The 22476-nt window shown below is 36.9% G+C and overlaps 1 protein-coding gene across 6 annotated transcripts; it reads right to left on the bottom strand.

Annotated features, from left to right (window-relative positions):
* On the bottom strand, positions 1-22462 carry LOC108277733 (uncharacterized). 6 transcript variants are annotated; one of them, XM_053687570.1, is made up of 25 exons: positions 22362-22456; positions 21484-21577; positions 20463-20578; positions 17823-18203; positions 17325-17627; positions 16872-17168; positions 16161-16529; positions 14480-14767; positions 14064-14360; positions 12870-13244; positions 12276-12569; positions 11876-12169; positions 11279-11653; positions 10906-11193; positions 9738-10031; positions 9615-9653; positions 4071-4184; positions 3843-3899; positions 3367-3669; positions 3167-3278; positions 3024-3056; positions 2760-2801; positions 1003-1071; positions 688-727; positions 1-457 (listed from the first exon to the last, which is right to left on the bottom strand). In XM_053687570.1, the coding sequence occupies exons 3-25, from the start codon at positions 20503-20505 to the stop codon at positions 398-400; spliced, it is 4767 nt and encodes a 1588-aa protein (XP_053543545.1). In that variant the 5' UTR covers positions 20506-20578; positions 21484-21577; positions 22362-22456; the 3' UTR covers positions 1-397. The 6 variants fall into 6 exon arrangements, with proteins under 6 accessions (XP_053543545.1, XP_053543542.1, XP_053543543.1 ...); XM_053687567.1 differs by having other exon boundaries at positions 3843-4184; XM_053687568.1 differs by lacking the exon at positions 21484-21577 and having other exon boundaries at positions 3843-4184; positions 22362-22462.
* Between the last annotated feature and the right edge of the window lie 14 nt (positions 22463-22476).

A 22476-nucleotide genomic window follows, 5' to 3' on the forward strand; every position in this document is an offset into this window, starting at 1 on the left:
TAATATTCCAATTTTTATTCAGCACACAATCTCATTCCACATGCATATAACATAATACAGAAAGAAGCTGTCAGAGGCAATATGCTATAAAATGGTGCATACTAATGATGTATATTATATTTATACCTTGTCAACACTCATACACACAGGACATATGAAAACAAAATGAATAACATACATTGAAAAATCTTCTTATTCTCAGTATCTCAATATCATTTCATTCTTTTCCTATTTTACCTGCTATCACAAAACACCTGCTACTGTAACCACTGCTTTGTCTTAATATTATCCTACAAAAAACAACACTCTTAAAAACTGAATAAGATCCAAACTAGCCAAGTCTTATAGAAAAAAACAATAGTATTTCACTCCTTCTGCATAGACTCCTCTGTCATGATTACATTTTCCGATGCATTTTGAAATCTGCAGTGTTGGTGTAATCATCATCATCATAATGCTATAGAGGATTTTGAGGAAAAAGACAAAGTAAGTAAGCATCAAGGACCAGCAGAGCATTACAAATGCACCCAGTGGAAAAAGAACATATAGCTGTTTAATGAACTCGTTGGAATACTTATGGTACTTCTTATAGAATTATAAATACAACTGTTCATTTCATTATTATTATTATTATTATTATTATTATTATTATTATTATTATTATTATAATTTTTATTAGATACTTACTGCTAAGTGGCCACCACCTGATATGTAGCACTTTGGTTCACTGTGATGCATAGTTTACAAAAGGAGAGAAATTAACACACAGAGATAGACAGATGGCAAAGTGAAGAGAAGGTAGAGTGACATGCTATATGTACAGTGTTGAATGTATTTTTATGTTGCTTTATAGCTTTTTTCAGCAGAAATATGCAAATATGAAATGAACTATGTTTATATAATAAGATTTGTCTTTTTCTTAAACACTGCAGGTCTAATCTGATTTCAGCAAGGAAACTATTAAATTTATTAACATAAATTATTAAAGAGAATATACTGTACCTCTTTGGTGATGGAAAGTGGGGTTTTGAATATCCTGCAGATGTGGCTGCTGCACTGACATTGTTTACTCTGTGAATAAAAGTTACATTTTCATTGACTATTTATGATTGTTAAAATAAAAGCGTATGTAAAAACCAGTGCTTGCTTAATTTACTCCATCGTGACTTATTTTCCGCAAACTAATTTATAACATATAGACGTTTATAAGTTAAAATAGATTAAATGTTACATTAATACATTAAAATAAATCTACTGTATGCATTTAGAGCAAATTGACAAGTACATATGAATCTGATCTGCTTGACCAGGTTCAAATACAGTTCCCCCTGAAAGTATTGGAATGGCCAGGACAAATCTCTTGTTTTTGATATTCTTTTAAGGCATTTGGGTTTGAGATCAAAAGATGAATACGGTCTGCACTTTTATAGCACTATATGGTTCTACAAAGCACTTTACACTGGTTCTCATTCACCCCTTCACACACACTCACACACCAAAGGTAGCAGAGCTGCCATGCAAGGCGCTAACTTGCCATCGGGAGCAACTTGGGGTTCAGTGTCTTGCTCAAGGACACTTCAGTGTGTAGAGTCATGTGGGCCAGGAATCGAACCGCCAACTCTACGATTAGTGGACAACCCGCTCTACCACCTGAGCCACAGCCGCCCAGAATATGAGATGATGGATCATCATAATTTCAGCTTTCACGTACTGATATTTACATCTAAATGTGTTAAACAACTTAGAGCATGTCACCTTTTCTTTGAACCCACCCATTTTTCAAGTGATCACAAATATATGAATATGTGAATATATCTTTACAGAGAAATGCATTCAGTCTAATCGGGATGACTTTCATCATTAGGCAAGACATTGACCCAAAACACACCGACAACACAACAAAGGACTTCATCAGTGGGGAAAGTGGAAGTTTTTAGACTGGCCAAGTCATTCTCCAGATCTTAACCCAATTAAGCAGCATTTCACCTCCTGAAGACCAAAATAGGCAACAACTGAAAGAATCTGTGGTACAAGCCTGGAAAATCATCACAAAAGAAGAATTCAACAATTTGGTGATGTTATTGGAAGCAAGGGATATGCAACCAAAATTATTAAGTGTTATTTACTTTAAAACTATCTGTTCCAATACTTTTTCTCACCTAAAATATGTGTGGTCTGCCACAAATGGTGCCATGTTCTAAGTGGTTTAACACCTTATGTGTGAGAAATGTTCTTTGCAATCTTTATGGAAATTACTGACAAAGCAGAGCCAGTGTCTAACTCCATTTGAAGTGTTATTCTCTTTACTGAAAGAGAAACCTACAGGATTTCCCAGTTGTATCTCTTGAGTATATACATATATAAACATGCTGATTTTGTGTCTGTATCAGAATGATTTTTGGTTTCATTAACTTTGTATATGTTTCTTTTTATTCTTGTGAAACATTTTCTCTGGTAATTTAGTTCTGCACACTTGTATTTAAACCAACAAATTAGCGGCAGTGTACAATCTTTTTCACAATGGTAGCAAGTGGGCTTTAATTTGTATATAGAAGAATCTGATTTCAGTTGTATGCATCAAGGTCACATTTAACAGAATTTACACATAAACTGAAAGATTCATGTAATTTCAAAATATTTGCATGTCAACCACATTGTATGCAGTTCATTTTCTTTCTTTTTTAACATCAACCTTATTGTACTACTGTGTATTCTATGCTGTAAAGGATTTTTTGTGTGTTATTAAAAGTGTCACCTACTTGTACTGCACTGTCAGATCTGTACTGGTCACTGGACCTCTTCTGTGAATACAAAATGATGATGAAGATGATGATTATAGGAAAAGGTTAGAACAAAATGATTGCATGTTAAGCTATTCAATATCATGTTTTATTTTAAAACATTTCAGTTACCCAGTTAAGTTAAAAGAAAAATAATACAGATTTACTGTACTGTGAATAACATCTACATTCTACATTTGCATTTCTAATATAAACAATTTTCAGTTTTAAAAAAATTCTTGCCTGCTTTCAGGTGTTGGTTCATCACTAGATTTCCTGTAATTGTAGGTTCAATATTTCAATATTAAAAAGTAAGTTATGTATTGCAATATTAAAACAACATTTTTGGAAAGAACATAAAGATATGAATACTGTATAAAACTTACTTCTGGATTCTTCTTCTACAAATGATTCCCGCAGCAATACAAAAAAGCAATAATGTAAACAAAGGCAGAATTATATAAAGTCCTATGCTGTCCATACCCAGTCCTTCAAATCCTAAAAAAGTACACACAAGTTATACAATAATCCACTGTAGCATGGTTTTAAAAAATAAACCTAAACTGAAGGATTTTGCCATACTCACGTTTCACACTCAGTAAGGTTGAGCTTTCTTCATACTTTCCCTTCCTGAAAGAGGCTCGACAAATGAGATTTTCTACTTCTTCATAGCCTGTTGGGATGAAAGTAATTGTGGACGTTGTTTCCCATTTGCCTGCACTTCTCTCCACGTGGCTCACCACTTCTCTGGCAGCCGGAACATTCCATGTGATAGTTGGGGGATGTGAGGAACATGTATGATTGACAGAACAGTTTATTGTGAATCGCTTTCCTGGCTCCATCTCCTCAGGAAGAGCCAAAGCTGATATCACAGGCCTGTCAGGAGATGCTACATTCAAAGAAAGACAAGGATGTTCATCAGGTGTTTTTTTTTCTTATTCTTGTACTATACATATAAAACCATAATTTAATTGTTGTGCAAGAGAGCACCTTTGGAACACAACTGGGCTCATTGCTGATGGTCTAAAAAAACATGCAAATAACATGATACAACTGTTTCACCTTTCATGATGATGAACACACAGCTGTGGTTGAAGCTGTACTTATCGTTGCCTTTTTCTGCGTGGAAACAGAATGGCCCGTTATCATGAGCTTGAACATTATCAATTTCTAAAGTGCAGTTCTTGTCATCTGGATTCCCCAGAAGCTTTGTGCGGCCCTTAAAGTTGTCCATAACATTGGATTGTCCAGTGTGGTAAACATATTTGCCCTCATTGGTGTACCACAGACCTCGAAGGCGTGGAATGAATTTGTCACCAGTCTGGAAAGTACAGGGTATCACCACACAGGAGCCGGTCAAAGCACTGATCCTAGGCGCGACATTTGCCTCAAACACGTGGACAGCTGAAATCAAGCAAGTAAAGGGTTGTTAAGGTTTATATACAGTCATGTAAAAAAATACAGTCCATGGAAATTGTTGGGTTGTTTTTTTGCTTTTGTTTTTTACATATTTGGACAAGCAAACATTTGATCCTGTTGGCTCAAATTTAGCCTATTACCCAAAAACATTTAAAATTCAACTTAGAAGCCAATACTCACATCTACCTCTGAGACCAGTTGGAGATAGAAAAAATACACCAGCCGTGAGTGAGAAGATGCAAGGGTCCAGCTTTATTGTTCCATTCCACCACACGAGATCCACACCGATGAGAATTCTCAGAAGTGATCCCAATACCCTGAGCTTAAGCTCCAGTATTTATACTGTATTTACACACTAAATAACCCATATGTTTCAAGAAGACTATGATCTCACTACCAATAGGGTTAAAAAAGAGCTCATTTACTTTACTCTTATGTTCCAAAAAAGGCCTATTTCACTTACACATAGAATTGAAACCAGGGGTTTTAATTTACACATAAAATCAGAACCCAGGCATTTCTAATAACCCAGAAAATAAAAACCCTGAGTTTCTAGTTACTCAGAGGATCAGAAACCATAATTTTCAGTTACCTTAGGGCATCAGAAACCATAATTCTCAGTTACCTTAGGGCCTCAGAAACTTCACTTTTCAATTACCCAGAGGATAGAACATGACGTGGACAAGACTAAACAACCTAGAGGGACCTTGGACTTATCGTTATCCCGAGGGGGGGCAGTTTGACCAGCCACCCTTATAACTGGCTCTCTTCATGGTTCTCTAAAAATCAAGGCTTTCCTTGCGAGACGAGAATCTTCAGCATCTGAATCATGAGTAAGTTATATTTTTCCTGTATTTCTAGTTTATAATTTATTTTCATATTTGCACTATATTTCTTATTTTATATATATTTATACTACTTGAAAAGCGGTTTACTGTACTTCCAACTTCTTAATATCATTACAGTTCTACTGTCCTGCATATCCTACTATTCTGTTTTTTTATAGAGTTTCTCTATTACTATAAGATATTATTAAAGTTATTTATGTGTGTGTATGAGAAAGAGAGAGTGTGTGTGTATGTTGTGTCTACTTGCCCGCCCTTGACTGTACGAGTGTATGTGTGTGTGTGTGTGTGTGTGTGTGTGTGTGTGTGTGTGTGTGTGTGTGTGTATTAGCCCTCCTCAGCTCAGCTCGTATACCTCTTTTTGACTTTTTTTGACTATTACTGCTCTTAAAGATCTTTAAAGTGTAATTCCAATCTGTCAATGTCCGCCTAATCCCACTTCTATGTGTCTAGGTGCCCGTTTTTTCTTCTTCTCCCTTTTGCTGGATGCTAGGTCTCCCTTATGTTTATTTTATGACATTTTTTATCCACAACAATCCTCTTTGAAACAATGCCTATTAATCAATCAAATGACACACAATTGACATTTTGTAGTAATTTTCACAATTTAAATGAACAAAAGTACAGATCAGTCACATGGAAAATGTAAGTACACCACTACATTTATCACACCTGCAAATTCATATAATTAGAATCAGGTGTTGAAGATCGGGTGCCAGTGATTAGAACCTGCTTAAGGAGTGCAGGTGGAACCTGTCTTATTTATACCCCTCTCATATCTAGTGTCTGGTGTTCCCATTGTTATTGAGGTGTGTGCTGTATTCATGCCAAGATCTAAAGAGTTCTGTAAGGCCTTCAGAAAGAAAGGTTGTGGATGCTTATGGCATCTGGCAAGAGATTTAAAAAGATCTCCAAATTATTTGAAATACATCATTCCACTGTAAGGAAAATAATCTACAAGACCATCTGATGCAAAAAGAATTCTCCAAGAACCCCAAAATTTCATCACAGGATCTGCTTGCAACGGTTGGTGTCAAAGTACATGCTTCTACAATCAGAAAGAGATTTGACCTGCATAGGAGGCGTGCCAAGTAAAACACCTTCACTAGACTATAGTTTGCCAATGAAAATATAGGCAAAGACCAGGCCTTTTGGAATAATGTGCCCTGGACAGATTAATCAAGGATAGAGTTGTTTGGTCACAGTAACAGCAGACATGTTTGGCACAAACCAAAGACAGTTTTTCAGGAGATGCTCCTCACACTAACTGTGAAGCACGATGGTGGAAATGTTGTGGTTTGGGGTTGCTTCGCTGCCTCAGGGACTGGACAGCTTGCATTCATTGATTCAACTATGAATTCTGCACCATATCAATATATACATACATACACACACACACACACACACACACACACACACACATACACATATATATATATATATATATATATATATATATATATATATATATATATATATATATATATATATATATATATAAAACACCAATCCAAAAAAAATTGGGACACTGTGTAAAATGTAAATAGAAACAGAATGCAATGATTTGTAAATCTCTTAAACCCATATGTTATTCATGAAAGAACATAGAAAACATATCAATGTTGAAACTGAGGAAATGTATCATTTTAAGGAAAAGATAAGGTAATTTTGTATGTGATGGCTGTAATACATCACAAAAAAGTTGGGACGGGGCAACAAAAGTAAGTGTTACTAAAAAGAAACAGCTGGAGATTAATTGGCAACAGGTTAGTAACATGATTGGGTATAAAAAGAGTAGCTTAGAGAGGCAGAGGTTTCAGAAGTAAAGATGGGCAGAGGTTCACCAATCTGTGAAAAACTGCGTCTACAATTTATGGAACAATTTCAGTATGTTGTTCCTCAATGTAAAATTGCACAGACTATGAATATCTTATCATCTACAGTGAGGGAAAAAAGTATTTGATCCCCTGCTGATTTTGTACATTTGCCCACTGACAAAGAAATGATCAGTCTATAATTTTAATGGTAGATTTATTTGAACAGTGAGAGACAGAATAACAACAAGAAAATCCAGAAAAATGCATGTCAAAAATGTTATAAATTGATTTGCATTTTAATGAGGGAAATAAGTATTTGACCCTTCTGCAAAACATGACTTGGTACTTGGTGGCAAAACCCTTCTTGGCAATCACAGAGGTCAGATGTTTCTTGTATTTGGCCACCAGGTTTGCACACGTCTCAGGAGGGATTTTGTCCCACTCCTCTTTGCAGATCTACTCCAAGTCATTAAGGTTTCGAGGCTGACGTTTGGCAACTCGAACCTTCAGCTCCCTCCACAGATTTTCTATGGGATTAAGGTCTGGAGACTGGCTAGGCCACTCCAGGACCTTAATGTGCTTCTTCTTGAGCCACTCCTTTGTTGCCTTGGCCGTGTGTTTTGGGTCATTGTCATGCTGGAATACCCATCCACGACCCATTTTCAATGCCCTGGCTGAGGGAAGGAGGTTCTCACCCAAGATTTGACGGTACATGGCCCCGTCCATCGTCCCTTTGATGCGGTGAAGTTGTCCTGTCCCCTCAGCAGAAAAACACCCCCAAAGCATAATGTTTCCACCTCCATGTTTGACGGTGGGGATGGTGTTCTTGGGGTCATAGGCAGCATTCCGCCTCCTCCAAACACGGCGAGTTGAGTTGATGCCAAACAGCTCCATTTTGGTCTCATCTGACCACAACACTTTCACCCAGTTGTCCTCTGAATCATTCAGATGTTCATTGGCAAACTTCAGACGGGCATGTATATGTGCTTTCTTGAGCAGGGGGACCTTGCGGGCGCTGCAGGCTTTCAGTCCTTCACGGCGTAGTGTGTTACCAATTGTTTTCTTGGTGACTATGGTCCCAGCTGCCTTGAGATCATTGACAAGATCCTCCCGTGTAGTTCTGGGCTGATTCCTCACTGTTCTCATGATCATTGCAACTCCACGAGGGGAGCTCTTGCATGGAGCCCCAGGCTGAGGGAGATTGACAGTTCTTTTGTGTTTCTTCCATTTGCGAATAATCGCACCAACTGTTGTCACCTTCTCACCAAGCTGCTTGGCAATGGTCTTGTAGCCCATTCCAGACTTGTGTAGGTCTAAAATCTTGTCCCTGACATCCTTGGAGAGCTCTTAGGTCTTGGCCATGGTGGAGAGTTTGGAATCTGATTGATTGATTGCTTCTGTGGACAGGTGTATTTTATACAGGTAACAAGCTGAGATTAGGAGCACTCCCTTTAAAAGACACCTGGGAGCCAGAAATCTTTCTGATTGAGAGGGGGTCAAATACTTTATTTCCCTCATTAAAATGCAAATCAATTTATAACATTTTTGACATGCGTTTTTCTGGATTTTCTTGTTGTTATTCTGTCTCTCAATGTTCAAATAAATCTACTATTAACATTATAGACTGATCATTTCTTTGTCAGTGGGCAAACGTACAAAATCAGCAGGGGATCAAATACTTTTTTCCCTCACTGTACATATACATAATATCATCAAAATATTCTGAGAATCTGGAAAAAATCTCTATGCGCAAAGGACAAGGGTGAAAATCAATATTGTATGCCCATGCCCTCAGGTGGCACTGCATTATAAACAGGCATGATTCTGTAATGGAAATCACTGCATGGGCTCAGAAACACCTCCAGAACTTATTGTCAGTGAACACAGCTTGCCGTGCCATCCACAAATGCTGGTTAAAGTTCTATTATTCAAAGAAGAAGCCATATGTGAACATGATCCAGAAACGCCGCCATCTTCTCTGGGCCAAAGCTCATTTAAAATTGGCTGAGGCAAAGTGGAAAACTGTTCTGTCATCAGACGAATTGAAAATTTTAATTCCTTTTAGAAACCATGGTTGCCACGTCCTCTAAACTAAAGAGGACCAAAGAGGAGTGGGGCCATCTGCCTTTTTATCAGCGCTCAGTTCAAAAGCCTACATCTCTGATGATATGGGGTGCATTTGTGCCTATCGAATGGGAAACTTGCACATCTGGAAAGGCACCATCAATGCTAAAAGGTATATACAGGATTTAGTGCAACATATGCTTCCATCCAGATTCCATCCCATCTTTACTTCTGAGAGACTCCGCCTCTCTAATATACTTTTTTTATACCCAATCATTTAACTAAACTGTTGCCAATTAACCTAATTAGTTGCTAAATTTTTCTCCAGCTGTTTCTTTTTAGAAACACTTTTCCAGCCTTTTGTTTCCCCTGTCCCAACTTTTTTGAGATGTGCTGTGGCCATCAACATTACCTTATTTTTTCCTTAAAATGGTACATTTCCTCAATCTAAACATTTGATAAGTTTTCTAGGGTCTATTGTGAATAATATATGGGTTTATGAGATTCGCAAATCATTACTTTCTGTTATTTTACACAGCGTCCCAACTTTTTTGAAAGTGTTGTGGGTTGCCTGTACACACACACACACACACACACACACACACACACACACACACACACACACACAATTATGAACACTTTAATACATTTTATACTGATAAAGTATAAAAATAGAAAAAAACACATACTGTCATTCTCAAATGGATCCACCACTTTTGGCACGTATCCTAGAAATAAATATGAACCAGAAGTTATATCAGGTAAATGGTAAATGGCTTTAATCATACAGTCATGAACAAAGGGTCACTCACTTTGAACCTGTAAAACAATGGAAGTTGTGATCTCTCCACCAGGAAATGTTGCAGTGCAAGTCAGTTTCTTGCCATCATCCTCCATTGAAGCTATATATAATGCATTGGAGTAGGTGGCCCAGGTTAATGATGGGCCTTTTTTAGTCCCCACAGTGTCTGGCATGTCTTTGTAGTTCCAGGTGAAAACTGGAGGCTGATCCTTGCAGGAATGGAAAACTGTGCATGTAAAGTTATTCCCGACACCCTCCACAACATCAGCCACCTCAGGATCAATGGTTATATCCTTATAGGTACCTGAAATAAAATTATAAGCCTTGTAAAAGCACATGTTAATGAAAATACTTGAAATTTAGTGGGAAGATGAACACCACATCATAGTATATCCTCATACTGTAGTTTTAATACAGTGTATAGTTATAATTTTTTTTAGAAAATGCCTGGGCCATACAAGAGTTATACAATCCTGATCACCATTTAAAGTTATTCCAATATAATGGCAAATTTTGTGTTTAGTCACCAAACCCCAAACTCCAAGGTTTGCCTAGAATACAACACCACACACTTAAATCAGTCCCAACCAACTTTCAGAAGCTGGGCTCTTGTAGGATTTCTCATGAACAAACCTGAATTCAGATCAAAATGATCATGTAGGATGGCAGTTTAGCTCAGCTGTCATTAGTTACTGGTCTTTCACACGACATCAAGATTATTACACCAGACAGTCTCAACTCCCCACACACCAAAAACTACAGGATGTTCATTCCTTCATCTTCTGTAACCATTTCATCCTGTTCAGGGCCACGGAGCCTATCCCAAAAACACCTACAGGGAATGTAGCAAATCCTCTCTATCTGGATGTTTTGGAAAATGCAAAACTCCACACAGACTCCACTCAGGATCAGTCTAGGGGCCTTGGAGCTGTGAGACAGCAACTCTACCTGTTGCTATAATTTCCACACAGGATATCAAGTCTTAAATATTGAACATATTTACCATTGTAAATTGAGGAAACAACAATTGCACCGTGAGTAGTTTAGATGGGTTTATATTTGACTTTACACACCCCACACCTTCAAGTAATATGGAAAGATAATTGAGACCAGTGTAAAATAAAGACAAGTTTTGCAGTAATCATTAATCAGCCTGTTGTCCAGGCATTACTACTTACACTGAGCATTGAGATTGATTTGTGCTTCTGATGTCTGTCCACCATGGAATGTGGCTTTACATGTAACAGTTTGCTCCTCTTGCTTAATTATAAATGTGTGAACACTGATGGTTTCCCAAAAGCCATCCTCTACTGGAGTGTGTACAGTGATGTCAGTCTCAAGTGCTTTCCGCACAGACAGACTTGGAGGATTGGGCGGACAGGTATGCAGGACACTACAGGACACTGTGACTTGCTCTCCCACTCTTGGTACACCAGTAATACTTAGTTTTGGTTTAAGGGCTTGTTCTGTCAAAAGCAAGCAGTAGACTGGATTAAAGATCAAACACTCCTTGTTAATGTAAAGTGTCTCTATATAAATAGATGGCACTACCTGTTATTTGGAGTTCAATAGATTTGTCATAGTAATTTTCCTTGTGAAATGACTGAACTGGTTTTGGATCAATCCAGGGATACAATCTATCCCCACTATGGAGCATATCGAGTTGCTTTATTTCCAAACTGCAATTTTTCTCACTAGGCAATCCGTACAGTCTTGTCTTGCCATTGAATTTGCTGAGGACATCCTCATTATCTGGGCCATACACTAAAGGGTACTCTGTTGTGGAGTATAGGTACCATTTCACCTTAACATTGCTATGTTTTTCTGTTTTGAAATCAAAGCTGCATGGAATGACCAGACAGGAGCCCCAGAGACCTGTGATCTTGCTGGGCATTGTATATGTCCAGTCCAGTGAATGCATCCCCCCTTTATTAGAAAACAAATGACAAATTATGCAGTGAGTAAAATACTTTTGACCATTAATTCACAATGTTAAAAAAAAATTACTAAAAAAAGTGAACAGTTACAAATTTTTCACTATTTCTCGTTGATGACTAGGGCTGGACTGCACCTAGTACAGTGTTTTTTTTGTTTGTTTTGTTTGTTTTTTTTGCTGGATTTGTAATCAAATGATGCAGACTAACTTACTTTTTACTTTTAAAGTAACATGATCTGAAGTCTCTCTCTCTGTAGTTTGAGCTGTGCATGTTAATGTCTTTCCATGGTCATGCCTTGATGCTTTCAGTTTTAAAGTGGAAACTGTTTTCCAACTATAGGGGGAAACATTACGTGTTTCAACAGAAACTGGCAGGTTTTGGTAATTCCAGATTATGTTTGTTTTTTCTTTTTGACAAGTGTGGTTCACAGTACAGGTAAAGCTCTTCTCAATTCCTTCCATAGCCTCATCTTGGCTTGGACTTATTACAGGTTTCTGAAAGTCACCTGGGAAACATAGTGCAAGTGTTCATTAAAGAAAAAGAAGTGAAGCTTACAAGCTGACATACCGGACTTTTTGAGTTAAAATCCATGGCTATTGTTTCACACTCACATAAAGGATTAAGACTGATTTCAGTCTTTGATGTCTGTCCACCTGCGTAACTCACGGTGCAAGTAACAAACTTGTCATATTCCTCAACGGTCCAGGTAACCTCCATGGTTAACTTCCATTTCCCATTATGAAGGGGTGTGTGAATTAAGTCTCGAGTGCCACGAGAATTACTCAGAGAAAGACTCAGTGTTGGGGGTGTTGGCGGACAGGTGTGTATCACACTGCAGGACAAGGTTACTGGCTCACCAACTTTGGCTATGCCAAGAAGATCTGCTTGTGGTGGCGCAGCAATATCTTTAACAGGTAAACATATCATTTATGAGTGATACAAAACACATTTACAAGGCAAAAATAATGGGTGACATTATATGAGTTATATATGTATCCTGAATTACTTTTCTTTGAAATTAATGTATTTTAATATGGTAACAACTGTAGTGATTTACTTTAAGTTCTTTGTTTGTACTTAAACCATATTAATATTACTATCGTGCTAAATGTTCAATTAGTAATAATAAATAGAAAGAAAATGTAATAAAGATGATATGGATATGGATATTGTATATTTATATAATAAGATTTAAGTGATCTTACCTGTCACCTCAAGGACAATAGTTTCATGATCAAAATTTTTGCTGTGGTATGATTCAATAGAATTTGGGTCCATCCAGGGAAATAGTCTTTCCTGACTATGCTGCATTTCAAGTGGCTCGATCTTCAAGCTGCAGTTTTTGCCATTTGAGGAGCCAAATAAACTTGTCTTTCCTTTGAACCGATTAATGATATTGTTTGTTGATTGGTCATACACCAGAAGGTACCCTGAAGTGGAGAGTTTATACCATTTTACGTTGGTCATGTTATGCTGGAGGTTTTTGAATTCATAACTGCAGGGAATGACCACACAGGAACCTCGGATGCCAGTAATTGTGCTGGGCATTGTGAAACTCCAGTCAAGTGAGCCCATTGACCCTGTAATAAAAATACACATAAAATGTTATTACCCTAAAGAAGGAGTAAGCGGTAGAAGATGGATGGATGGATGGATAAAATGTTATTATATGTTACATTTTTATAATGCCATACTAAATATCTAGGAATCCTAACAAGAATGAGCTCATATTTCATACAACTGCTAGCCCTGCCTGCAGCCCTAACCTTAAACATTCATAACTTAAGAGCTGGCTTATGCAAATTCTTATTTTTCATCATTTTTTTTTTAATTTCAGCTCAAACAAACAATCTCCAGTTTCATTTCTACTGAACATTTCTACTGAACATTTCTACTGAACATTTCTGCTGAACATTTCTGCTGAACATTTCTGCTGAACATTTCTACTGAACATTTCTGCCGAACATTTCTGCCGAACATTTCTACGGAACATTTCTACGGAACATTTCTGCTGAACATTTCTGCTGAACATTTCTCCTGAACATTTCTCCTGAACATTTCTGCTGAACATTTCTGCTGAACATTTCTGCTGAACATTTCTACTGAACATTTCTGCTGAACATTTCTGCTGAGCATTTTTTTTCTCCCAAATATTTTATTGAGAAGAAAAACAAACCGACTAACACACAGCAACAATCATTCACAGTTTTTTTTTCTTTTTATACTAACAAAGGAAAACAAAATTAAAAAGTACAAACACCGAAAACAAACCCACCCCCCATGCAAATTCTTATCATTTGGCAATCATGAGAATGTACTGATGATGAACATGCATGTCAAGAAGATAAAGTAAGGATACAGTCAACTAAAAGGCTTTAACACCAAAAGCTCTTACTCACTTTGAACCCTTAAAGTGATTTCCACTGTTTGAACATTCCCTTTAAAATCTGCTTGGCAGGTAATGGTCTTGCCATTATCACTAGCTTTTGGTGTGAACTTTAATGTGGATTCAGCTTTCTGTTTTGTTCCCTGCTTTGATATATGAAACGTGCTGGCAGGTAACTGTTCACCGCTCCAAGAAATGTAAGGTCGGTCTTTAGTACATGTGTATGTAACAGAGCAAACAATGTCTTGTTCCACACCCTCAAGAAACTCTGTGTTTGAATCAGGAGTAATCTGGGCTTGATCAGTGGGACCTATAACAGATAATAAGGGCATTATATAAGACAATACACACTAACAAAATGATACACAAATGTACTTTTACTCTAATAATCATTTTACAGACAGAAATAGTGTATTTATTCAGACTCACATAAAGGATTAAGACTGATTTCAGTCTTTGATGTCTGTCCACCTGCATAACTCGCAGTACAAGTAACAGAATTATCATTTTCCTCAACTGTCCATGTAATCTCTATGGTTTCCTTCCATATCCCATTATGTAGGGGTGTGTGTGTAAAACTTGGAGTCTCACGTGAAATACTCAGGCTCAGTGTTGGGGGTGTTGGAGGACAGGTGTGCAACACACTGCAGGACAAGGTTACTGGCTCACCAACTTTGGCTATGCCAAGAAGTTCTGCCTGTGGTTTCTCAGCAGTATCTTCAAAAGGTAAAAATTAGTTTGAGTGAGACAAAAAAAAAAGAAAGGAAAAAAAAAGACATACAAAAGTACTTTATCACTTAACTGGGGTATTTAGTTTTTTCTTAAAGTACATTTACAGGTGCCCCTCTTTCAATACCCTTTTCTTTGATTCCTTTATATCTTAATATTATTTATAGTGATTAACACTCACTGAACACTTTTATAAGGAACACTATAGTAATTGCCTCTCTTTGCCACTCAAGAACATTCAACATTTTGTAATGTTCATGAAACCAGTTTGAGATGACTTTTGCTTTGTGGCATGGTGCATTATTATGCTGGAAGTAGCCATTAGAAGATGGGTAAATTGTGGCTATGAAGGCATGCACTTGGTCAGCAACAAAATTCAAATAGGCTGTGGCATTCAAGCGATAATTGATTGGAATTAACATGCCAAGAAAACATTTAGTGTATTTAGTGTGTCAAGAAAACACTCCCCACACCAGTGCATCACCTCCACCGGCTTAGACTGATGACACAAGGCAGCTTGGGTCCATGGATTCATGCTGTTGGTGCCAAATTCTGACCCTACCATCTGTGTGCCTCAGCAGAAATCGAGATTCTTCAGACCAGGCTGCATTTTTTTCCCAGTCTTCAACTGTCCAGTTTCTGTGAGTCTGTGCCCACAGTAGCCTCAGATTTCTGTTCTTGGCTGATAGAAGTGGAACCTGACATGGTCCTCTGCTGTTGTAGCTCAACCACCTCAAGTTTTTGACATGTTGTGCACACTGAGATGCTTTTCTGCTCATCACAATTGTACAGAGTGATTATCTGAGTTACTGTAGTCTTTCTGTCAGCTCGAAACAGTCTGGCCATTCTCTGCTGACCTCTCTCATCAAGAAGGAGTTTCCACCTGCTGTCACTCACTGGATGTTTCTTTTTCTTTATTGCATCATTCTGAGTAAACTTTAGAGACTGATGTGCATAAAAATCCCAGGAGATCGGCAGTTATAGAAATACTCAAACCACCCCATCAGGCACCAACAATCATGACACGGTCAAAATCACTGAGATCATATTATTTCCATATTGTGATGGTTGATGTGAACATTACCCAAAGCTGCTGACCTATATATGTATGATTTTTATGCATTACACTGCTGCCACATGATTGGCTGATTAGATTGCATAAATTGCATGATTGAGTAGGTGTACAGGTGCCCTACATTCCTAATAATGTGAGTGTACTTCATGTCTGGTTTTGTTTATTCTTTGTTTGTACTTAAAACCATACTAACATTAATAACATGCTTAATTTGCAATTTATAATATTAAATAGAAATACCATGTAATAAATATCATATAGTGTATATTAATTTATAAGTAAATCCAGTAAAAGCATTGATCATACCTGTCACATCAAGGGTAATTGTTCCATCATTTACATTTTCTCTGTGGTATTCTTCAATAGACTTTTGGTCCAACCAGGGAAAAAGTATTTCCTTATGTTGCATCTCAAGCGGCTGGATCATTAAGCTGCAGTTTTTGTCGTTTGATCCATATAAACTTGTCTTTCCTTTGAAATCATTAATGATATTGGATGTTGATTGGTCATAAACCACAGAGTCTTTTGGAGAGGAGCGTTTATACCATTTCACTTCAGCGCCACTATTTTGGGATTTTTTGAATTTGTAACTGCAGGGAATGATCACACAGGAACCTCGGACACCAGTGATTGCGCTGGGCATTGTGATACTCCAGTCAAGTGAGCCCATTGATTCTACAATGAAAATACACATAAATGTTCATTATATTTTTTTCATGATGCCATAAGAAATATCTAGGAATCCTAATAAAAATGAGCAATACCAGATCCTGATTGGTGCAACATAAATACATAAAATGCTAACCCTGCCTGTAGCCCTAAATGTATGCTTTCATAACTTATGATTTAGCTTATGCAAATTCAGATTTATTAACGGTCAAGAGAACATACTAAATACAGCTAAATGAAAACTAAACTAATTTTCAAGTGATGTGCATAGATGTCAAGAAAGAGAGGAGAAGAAAAGTAAGGATACAGGTGACTAAAAAATCCTTAAATTCATAAATTCTTACTCACTCTTAACTCTTAAAGTAATTTGCACTCTTTGAACATTCCCTTCTAAATTTGTTTGGCAGGTAATGGTCCTGCCATGATCATCAACCTTTGCTGTGAACTTTAATGTGGATCTAGCTTCATATTTTGTTCCTCGTTTTGTAGGGGATGATGTGATTCCATGTAACTGTCCATCATTCCACCGAAACTGAGGTTGGTTTTTGGTGCACATGTATGTAACAGAGCAAACGATGTCTTGTTCCAGACCCTCCAGAAACTCTGTGTTTGAATCAGGAGTAATCCTGGCTTGATCAATGGAACCTACAATACATAATAAAGGCGTTATCAAAGACAATACACAAAAATGACACAAAAACAGAATAAACAGATGTATGATACACATAGTAATGCAGTTTGTTTATTTTTTATGGACAATACATTGAATTCAGAAATATACAACGCAAAAATATTACTTACACTGTGCAATATGTATTTTTGTAGTGGATTCAGAGGGGCCACCCCTGTGTCTAACAGAACACAGAAATGTATGTCTTTCAGACTGAACAATCCCTTCACGTGTTAGTCTGATTTGCCAGGTGCCATCAGAACTAATTACGTTGTTTGTCAATCTGTCTTCTGCTCCAGGTTTTTTGTCTATCCCAGTCAAACTTAGGGAGGGGGGTTTATAAGGACAGGAGTGTTGCGTTGTGCATTGAACTGTAATGCTTTCTCCAATTTTATAACCCCCAGAAATGGAAACAATGGGCTTGTCTGCAGCTGCTACCTCATTCAAAACAGACAGAAAAAGCAGAAATATATCATACAAAATTACATGTAACTTCTAAATATTAACTGTAGCAAAGCTCCAATAGCAGTTAAACTGTACCAAAGCTCCATTTTCACAAAAAGGATTTTTTAAACTGTAAACTATATTGTAAAGGAATGTACAAGATGGTAAGTAAATGTAACACTTACACTTAACATGAATTAGAGCAGTAACATCAAAGAATTTGAAATTGCTGCTTCCAACATTTTCCGGGTCTATCCAAGTATATATTCTGTCTCCATTGTGGGAAAGACTAAGGTCATCAATCACTAGACTGCAGTCCAAGAAAGATCCCGTATATAACATGGTTCTTCCTCTGTACTTATCAATCACTTCCATAGGGTTCCAACTGTCATACACTAGAGGATATCCACGATCAACATACTGATACCACACTACCCGATAAGCGTTATAAGGTGGATAAGATGAATAGGAGAATGAACATGGTATAACAATGCAGGATCTGCGTAGGCCATAAACGCTGTGTGGCATGCGAACTGACCAGGCCCAGGTGTTGTTAACCAGGATGCCTGTGTGCGAGAATTGGTATGTTAGTTCATTCTCATGTTCATAACAGACTATTGTTGTGCTATACATAAATAGTGTTTAAGTTTATAAAACACTGTACCATAAAGTATTATATCCAGTAGCAGCAACCTTTTCATGTTCTCAGGACAAAATGAATGCAGATAAACAGAGTGTCGACTCTAGAACGGACATGGTACAATGTTAATGAGATTATAAGGCAATTTTCTGAGAATACAGCATTTGTAGTAAGCAGCACTCACTGCTCATTCTCCTGTCAGGTTGGGTTCTGCCTCAGTGACACTTTCTCACAGTATTTCAAATCCTGCACTATACAACCAAACAGTGGGTTTCTGACTATGTGCCACTAATGTGTTTAAGTGGTTTTCCCATGTCATACCACAAACTGCTCTTGGATTAGTTCACTGCATCTAAGACACAGCTGGAACTGGTTTTAATGATGCAAGAGAAATTATCCTTGTCTCACAAGGCTAATGTCTACATCAGGAATTTACAGATGTTTGATAGTGCTTTCAGTTTAAAAAAAACAACAACATAGTAGCAATGTTTGTAAAACAGCAAATTATCACCTTCATAACATCTCTAAAGTACATGATATTTTCTCTCCCACAGATAGTAAGAAACTCATACATGCATTTGTTATATCTAGACTCGACTACTGCAACAGTGTTTTCGTTGGCTTGCCAAAGAGCTCCATTAAACACTTACGAAGAGTTCAGAATGAAGCTACAAGAATGCTGACACGTACTAGACTGAAAAATCATATCACTCTGGCACATAAATCACTTCACTGGCTACCTGTGTCTTACAGAACTGATTTTAAAATCACCAGTTATCCAGAATGCAAAATTCTTTCAACCACTGTTACATACACTACATACTGTAACTACTGAATTCTTTGTGGTTTGCTTTGTGGTTGTTAGCTAGCTAAATTAAATAATCTGTCGAATATATGCTTGTTGTCTTTTAAATGACAAAACTAGAGAATGGAGAGGAATCCTAAAAAGTATATTCTTGTACAAAAGAGTGCAACAAAAATCTAGCATGTATAGTAAATACAAAGTACAGTAAATTATAATTATGCACTTATTGATATTTGATAATGTTCCAGATATGAAAATGTACGTAAAGTATCCCACCAGCTCTCCTCTCCTCTCTTTCAGAAGTGAAAGTATATTCTGCTTAGAAACAGCAATGTTAATAGAAAAGAAAACAGTTTGCAGGCAGATATCTGTTGGGTCAACATAAGATTAGAATCCCCTTTTATAAGCCAAGAATAATAAATATATTGCATAATTTTCTGAGCAACAACAAAAAAACCCAATAAACTCTTACACTGTTACATAATTCAACTCAATGAGTGCTCATTGCGCAGTTAAAAATAAGTGTAACAAACATGTCTGGTTTCCACTTCAGTGATCTGAGTGTAAGCAACATTTAATGGAATAGGTAGAAAAAGTTTAGCCCAGTGTGCATCATATCAGAATGTAGTTTTGGTGTTGCAATAAGAAATAAGCAAACTGGTATAGAATTCACACGGGCACTAATACATGATTCATGACAATTTTGAGTCAGGGATGATAAAATAAATCAGTATATACTGTACATACAGATTAACACAAATCCTTATAGCTCCTTATGATTTGACATTTGCACATATAAAAAACCTTGTGGTGTTGGAGAGCTAGCTATCATTCTGTACTCATGCTGCTAATGTGAAAACAAAATAACAAATCCCAAAACAAAACTTAAATCATAAACCCAAATAGCAAATCTAAAAACAAAATAACAAAGCAGAAAACACAATGACAAGTCTAACACTGTTCGAATTGTGCAGGTCTGTGCATATGTATCACCGTTATTTTGTCTGTACAAACTTACAGCTTTCATGACATAAATTTTTAACAGGGTTAGGGTAACATAAATGAGGGTACATAAATTTTTAACAGTGTGCATCAGAAAATTAAGACATCAAGAAAGCTGTGCAATCTGAGCACTGGAGATCATTTAGAATTGTTCTGATTGTGCAGTGATTTATTTGTCCAAGGTAACAGAAAAGAAATGACATCATAAACATACCAAAAAAAGCTTATATATAAGGCTTTTTAAACCTGTTCTTCATATGATTTATATATATTTATCAAATTTATTAATTTCCCAGTTACAAAATGCCCAATATAAACTAGGTAAAAGTACCAGGCAATAAAAAAGAAAGTAATGTAGATAACTGTCCTAGTACTTACAAAGTGGATATCTTTTATTCCTCCTCAGAAATCTAGTCCTCATCAATCAGATCACAGTATGGTGCTTAAGTATCCTGATCACAAAGCATTGCATCCCACCCAGTCAGATGACAAACCTGTGAGAAAAAACACAAGACAGACCGTGCAGTTGTACAGAAAAAATCATTCACGCCTGGAGAAGTGAGAGGGTGTGATACAGCAGGGATGTGCACAGACATTTTGAAGGGCAGGGGCTCAAGTGGAAAAAAATGGCACTTCTCAATTATTTATTTAAAAAATATATAAACACACACACACACACACACACACACACACACACACACACACACACACACACACACACAAGCACATAACTGATGGTGACAATGACTTAATTTCACATGTGAGGGAGTGCTGTCTGTATCATGTAAAGGTCTATCAGCATACAACAAATTAACAGAACGGATAGTTATTTAGATGAGGAGTCTACGATCAAAATGATGAAGTTACTGTTTAAGGCATGACTAGACATGCACCCATACTAAATTTCTCAGCCGATACCGATAACCGATTATTCAGAGTGATATCGGCCAATACGGATAACCAGTACCGATAGTTCTGCCTTTTATGCATTATTTTAAATTAATAATAATTAATTCCACAATTCTGAAAGAAATGCAAATAAAAGCTTTATTCTCTCCATTTCAACAAGTTGTTTCACAGTAACTGGTCTCATAAACAGAAAACACATTACTCACATTAACATTAACACATTAACTCAATTCTGAAGATTAAAGTAAGATTTCTTAACTTATTGAATGTTATTAATTCATATTAACAAAATTATTTGGCTGACTTTTAAAATACCTCCTGTTAGTCTCACATTCACTCACCACAATCAAAAGCATTTCAACTTCATCATTGAACAACAAACTGGTAATATATAGGCTTAATATAAACCTTTTTTTAATATTAACTTATATTAACATTAACTGCATATGAAATATACTACTCTACAAATATTCCTCTGTGCAATATATACCTTTTTTTGTCACTCATTTAAATCTTTCAACGGTGTATGGCCCTTTAATTCAGTGCTAGAAGAGCTGGGGTGGGGGACTCCCGTTTCCCGTTTCCTGTAAAATGTCAGCAGTGCAGAGATTACAGAGTTTACAAACTGCAGTTTTGTCATCATTCCACACAAGAGACATCTTCTTTACACACAGCACTAAATCGATGTGTTTTCCTAAACTCTTTTGATTGACAGAGTATAATCGGTCCTGATCATCGGACGTTTTTAAAGTATCGGCTGATGGTGTGAAGGCAGGACACTTTTTTCATATAGTGGTCAATTTTGAGATTTTGGTCTATTTTTCTTCCATGTCTTATTTTACTCTAATGGAAAGAAAACTTCTAAAATACACATTTATATGGTGTCTATTTTCATCTGTAGATTCTTCTAAATTAACCAAAACAAGCTAATCTGCATATTTAAACATAACATTTCAGGGGAAAAGACTCTTGATGTAAGTCATTAACTGGGGAAGTTCTGTGCTGATATGCTTTAGTGATTTTGTTTATCCTGTTCACCTGCAGTGCCTTGTCAAATGTATGCAAATTTGCACATTTTAATTAGTTAACGCCTAATTTGCATATCAAGGTGGCTATTGTGATGACGTTATTAGACACAAATTTTACTGTATTCACCTATAGTGTCTCCATTAAGTACAGTACATTAGACTGTATGGCCATGATAACTTTGCTTATGGCCTAGCGATACTTTAGCTAACTTATTACATTAGTTAGTAGCTCATGAGGCATGCATGTTAGTAAGACACAAGTTAACTATATTTGTCTTTGGGCTGATAAACTGTAAAGTCGAGGCACTACTAGTTTTGTCTTTTGTTTATCATCACTCACCTCTACACAAGCCAAGAAAAACACAACTGTGATAGGAGCTGGGAGGAGCTGCTGTCTGTCTGTCTATCTGTCTCTCTGCTGCACGGAGACGCAGAGAGGGAGAGAGAGAGAGAGA

This window comes from Ictalurus punctatus, chromosome 17 (assembly GCF_001660625.3).
Source record: "Ictalurus punctatus breed USDA103 chromosome 17, Coco_2.0, whole genome shotgun sequence".
Lineage (NCBI taxonomy): Eukaryota > Metazoa > Chordata > Actinopteri > Siluriformes > Ictaluridae > Ictalurus > Ictalurus punctatus.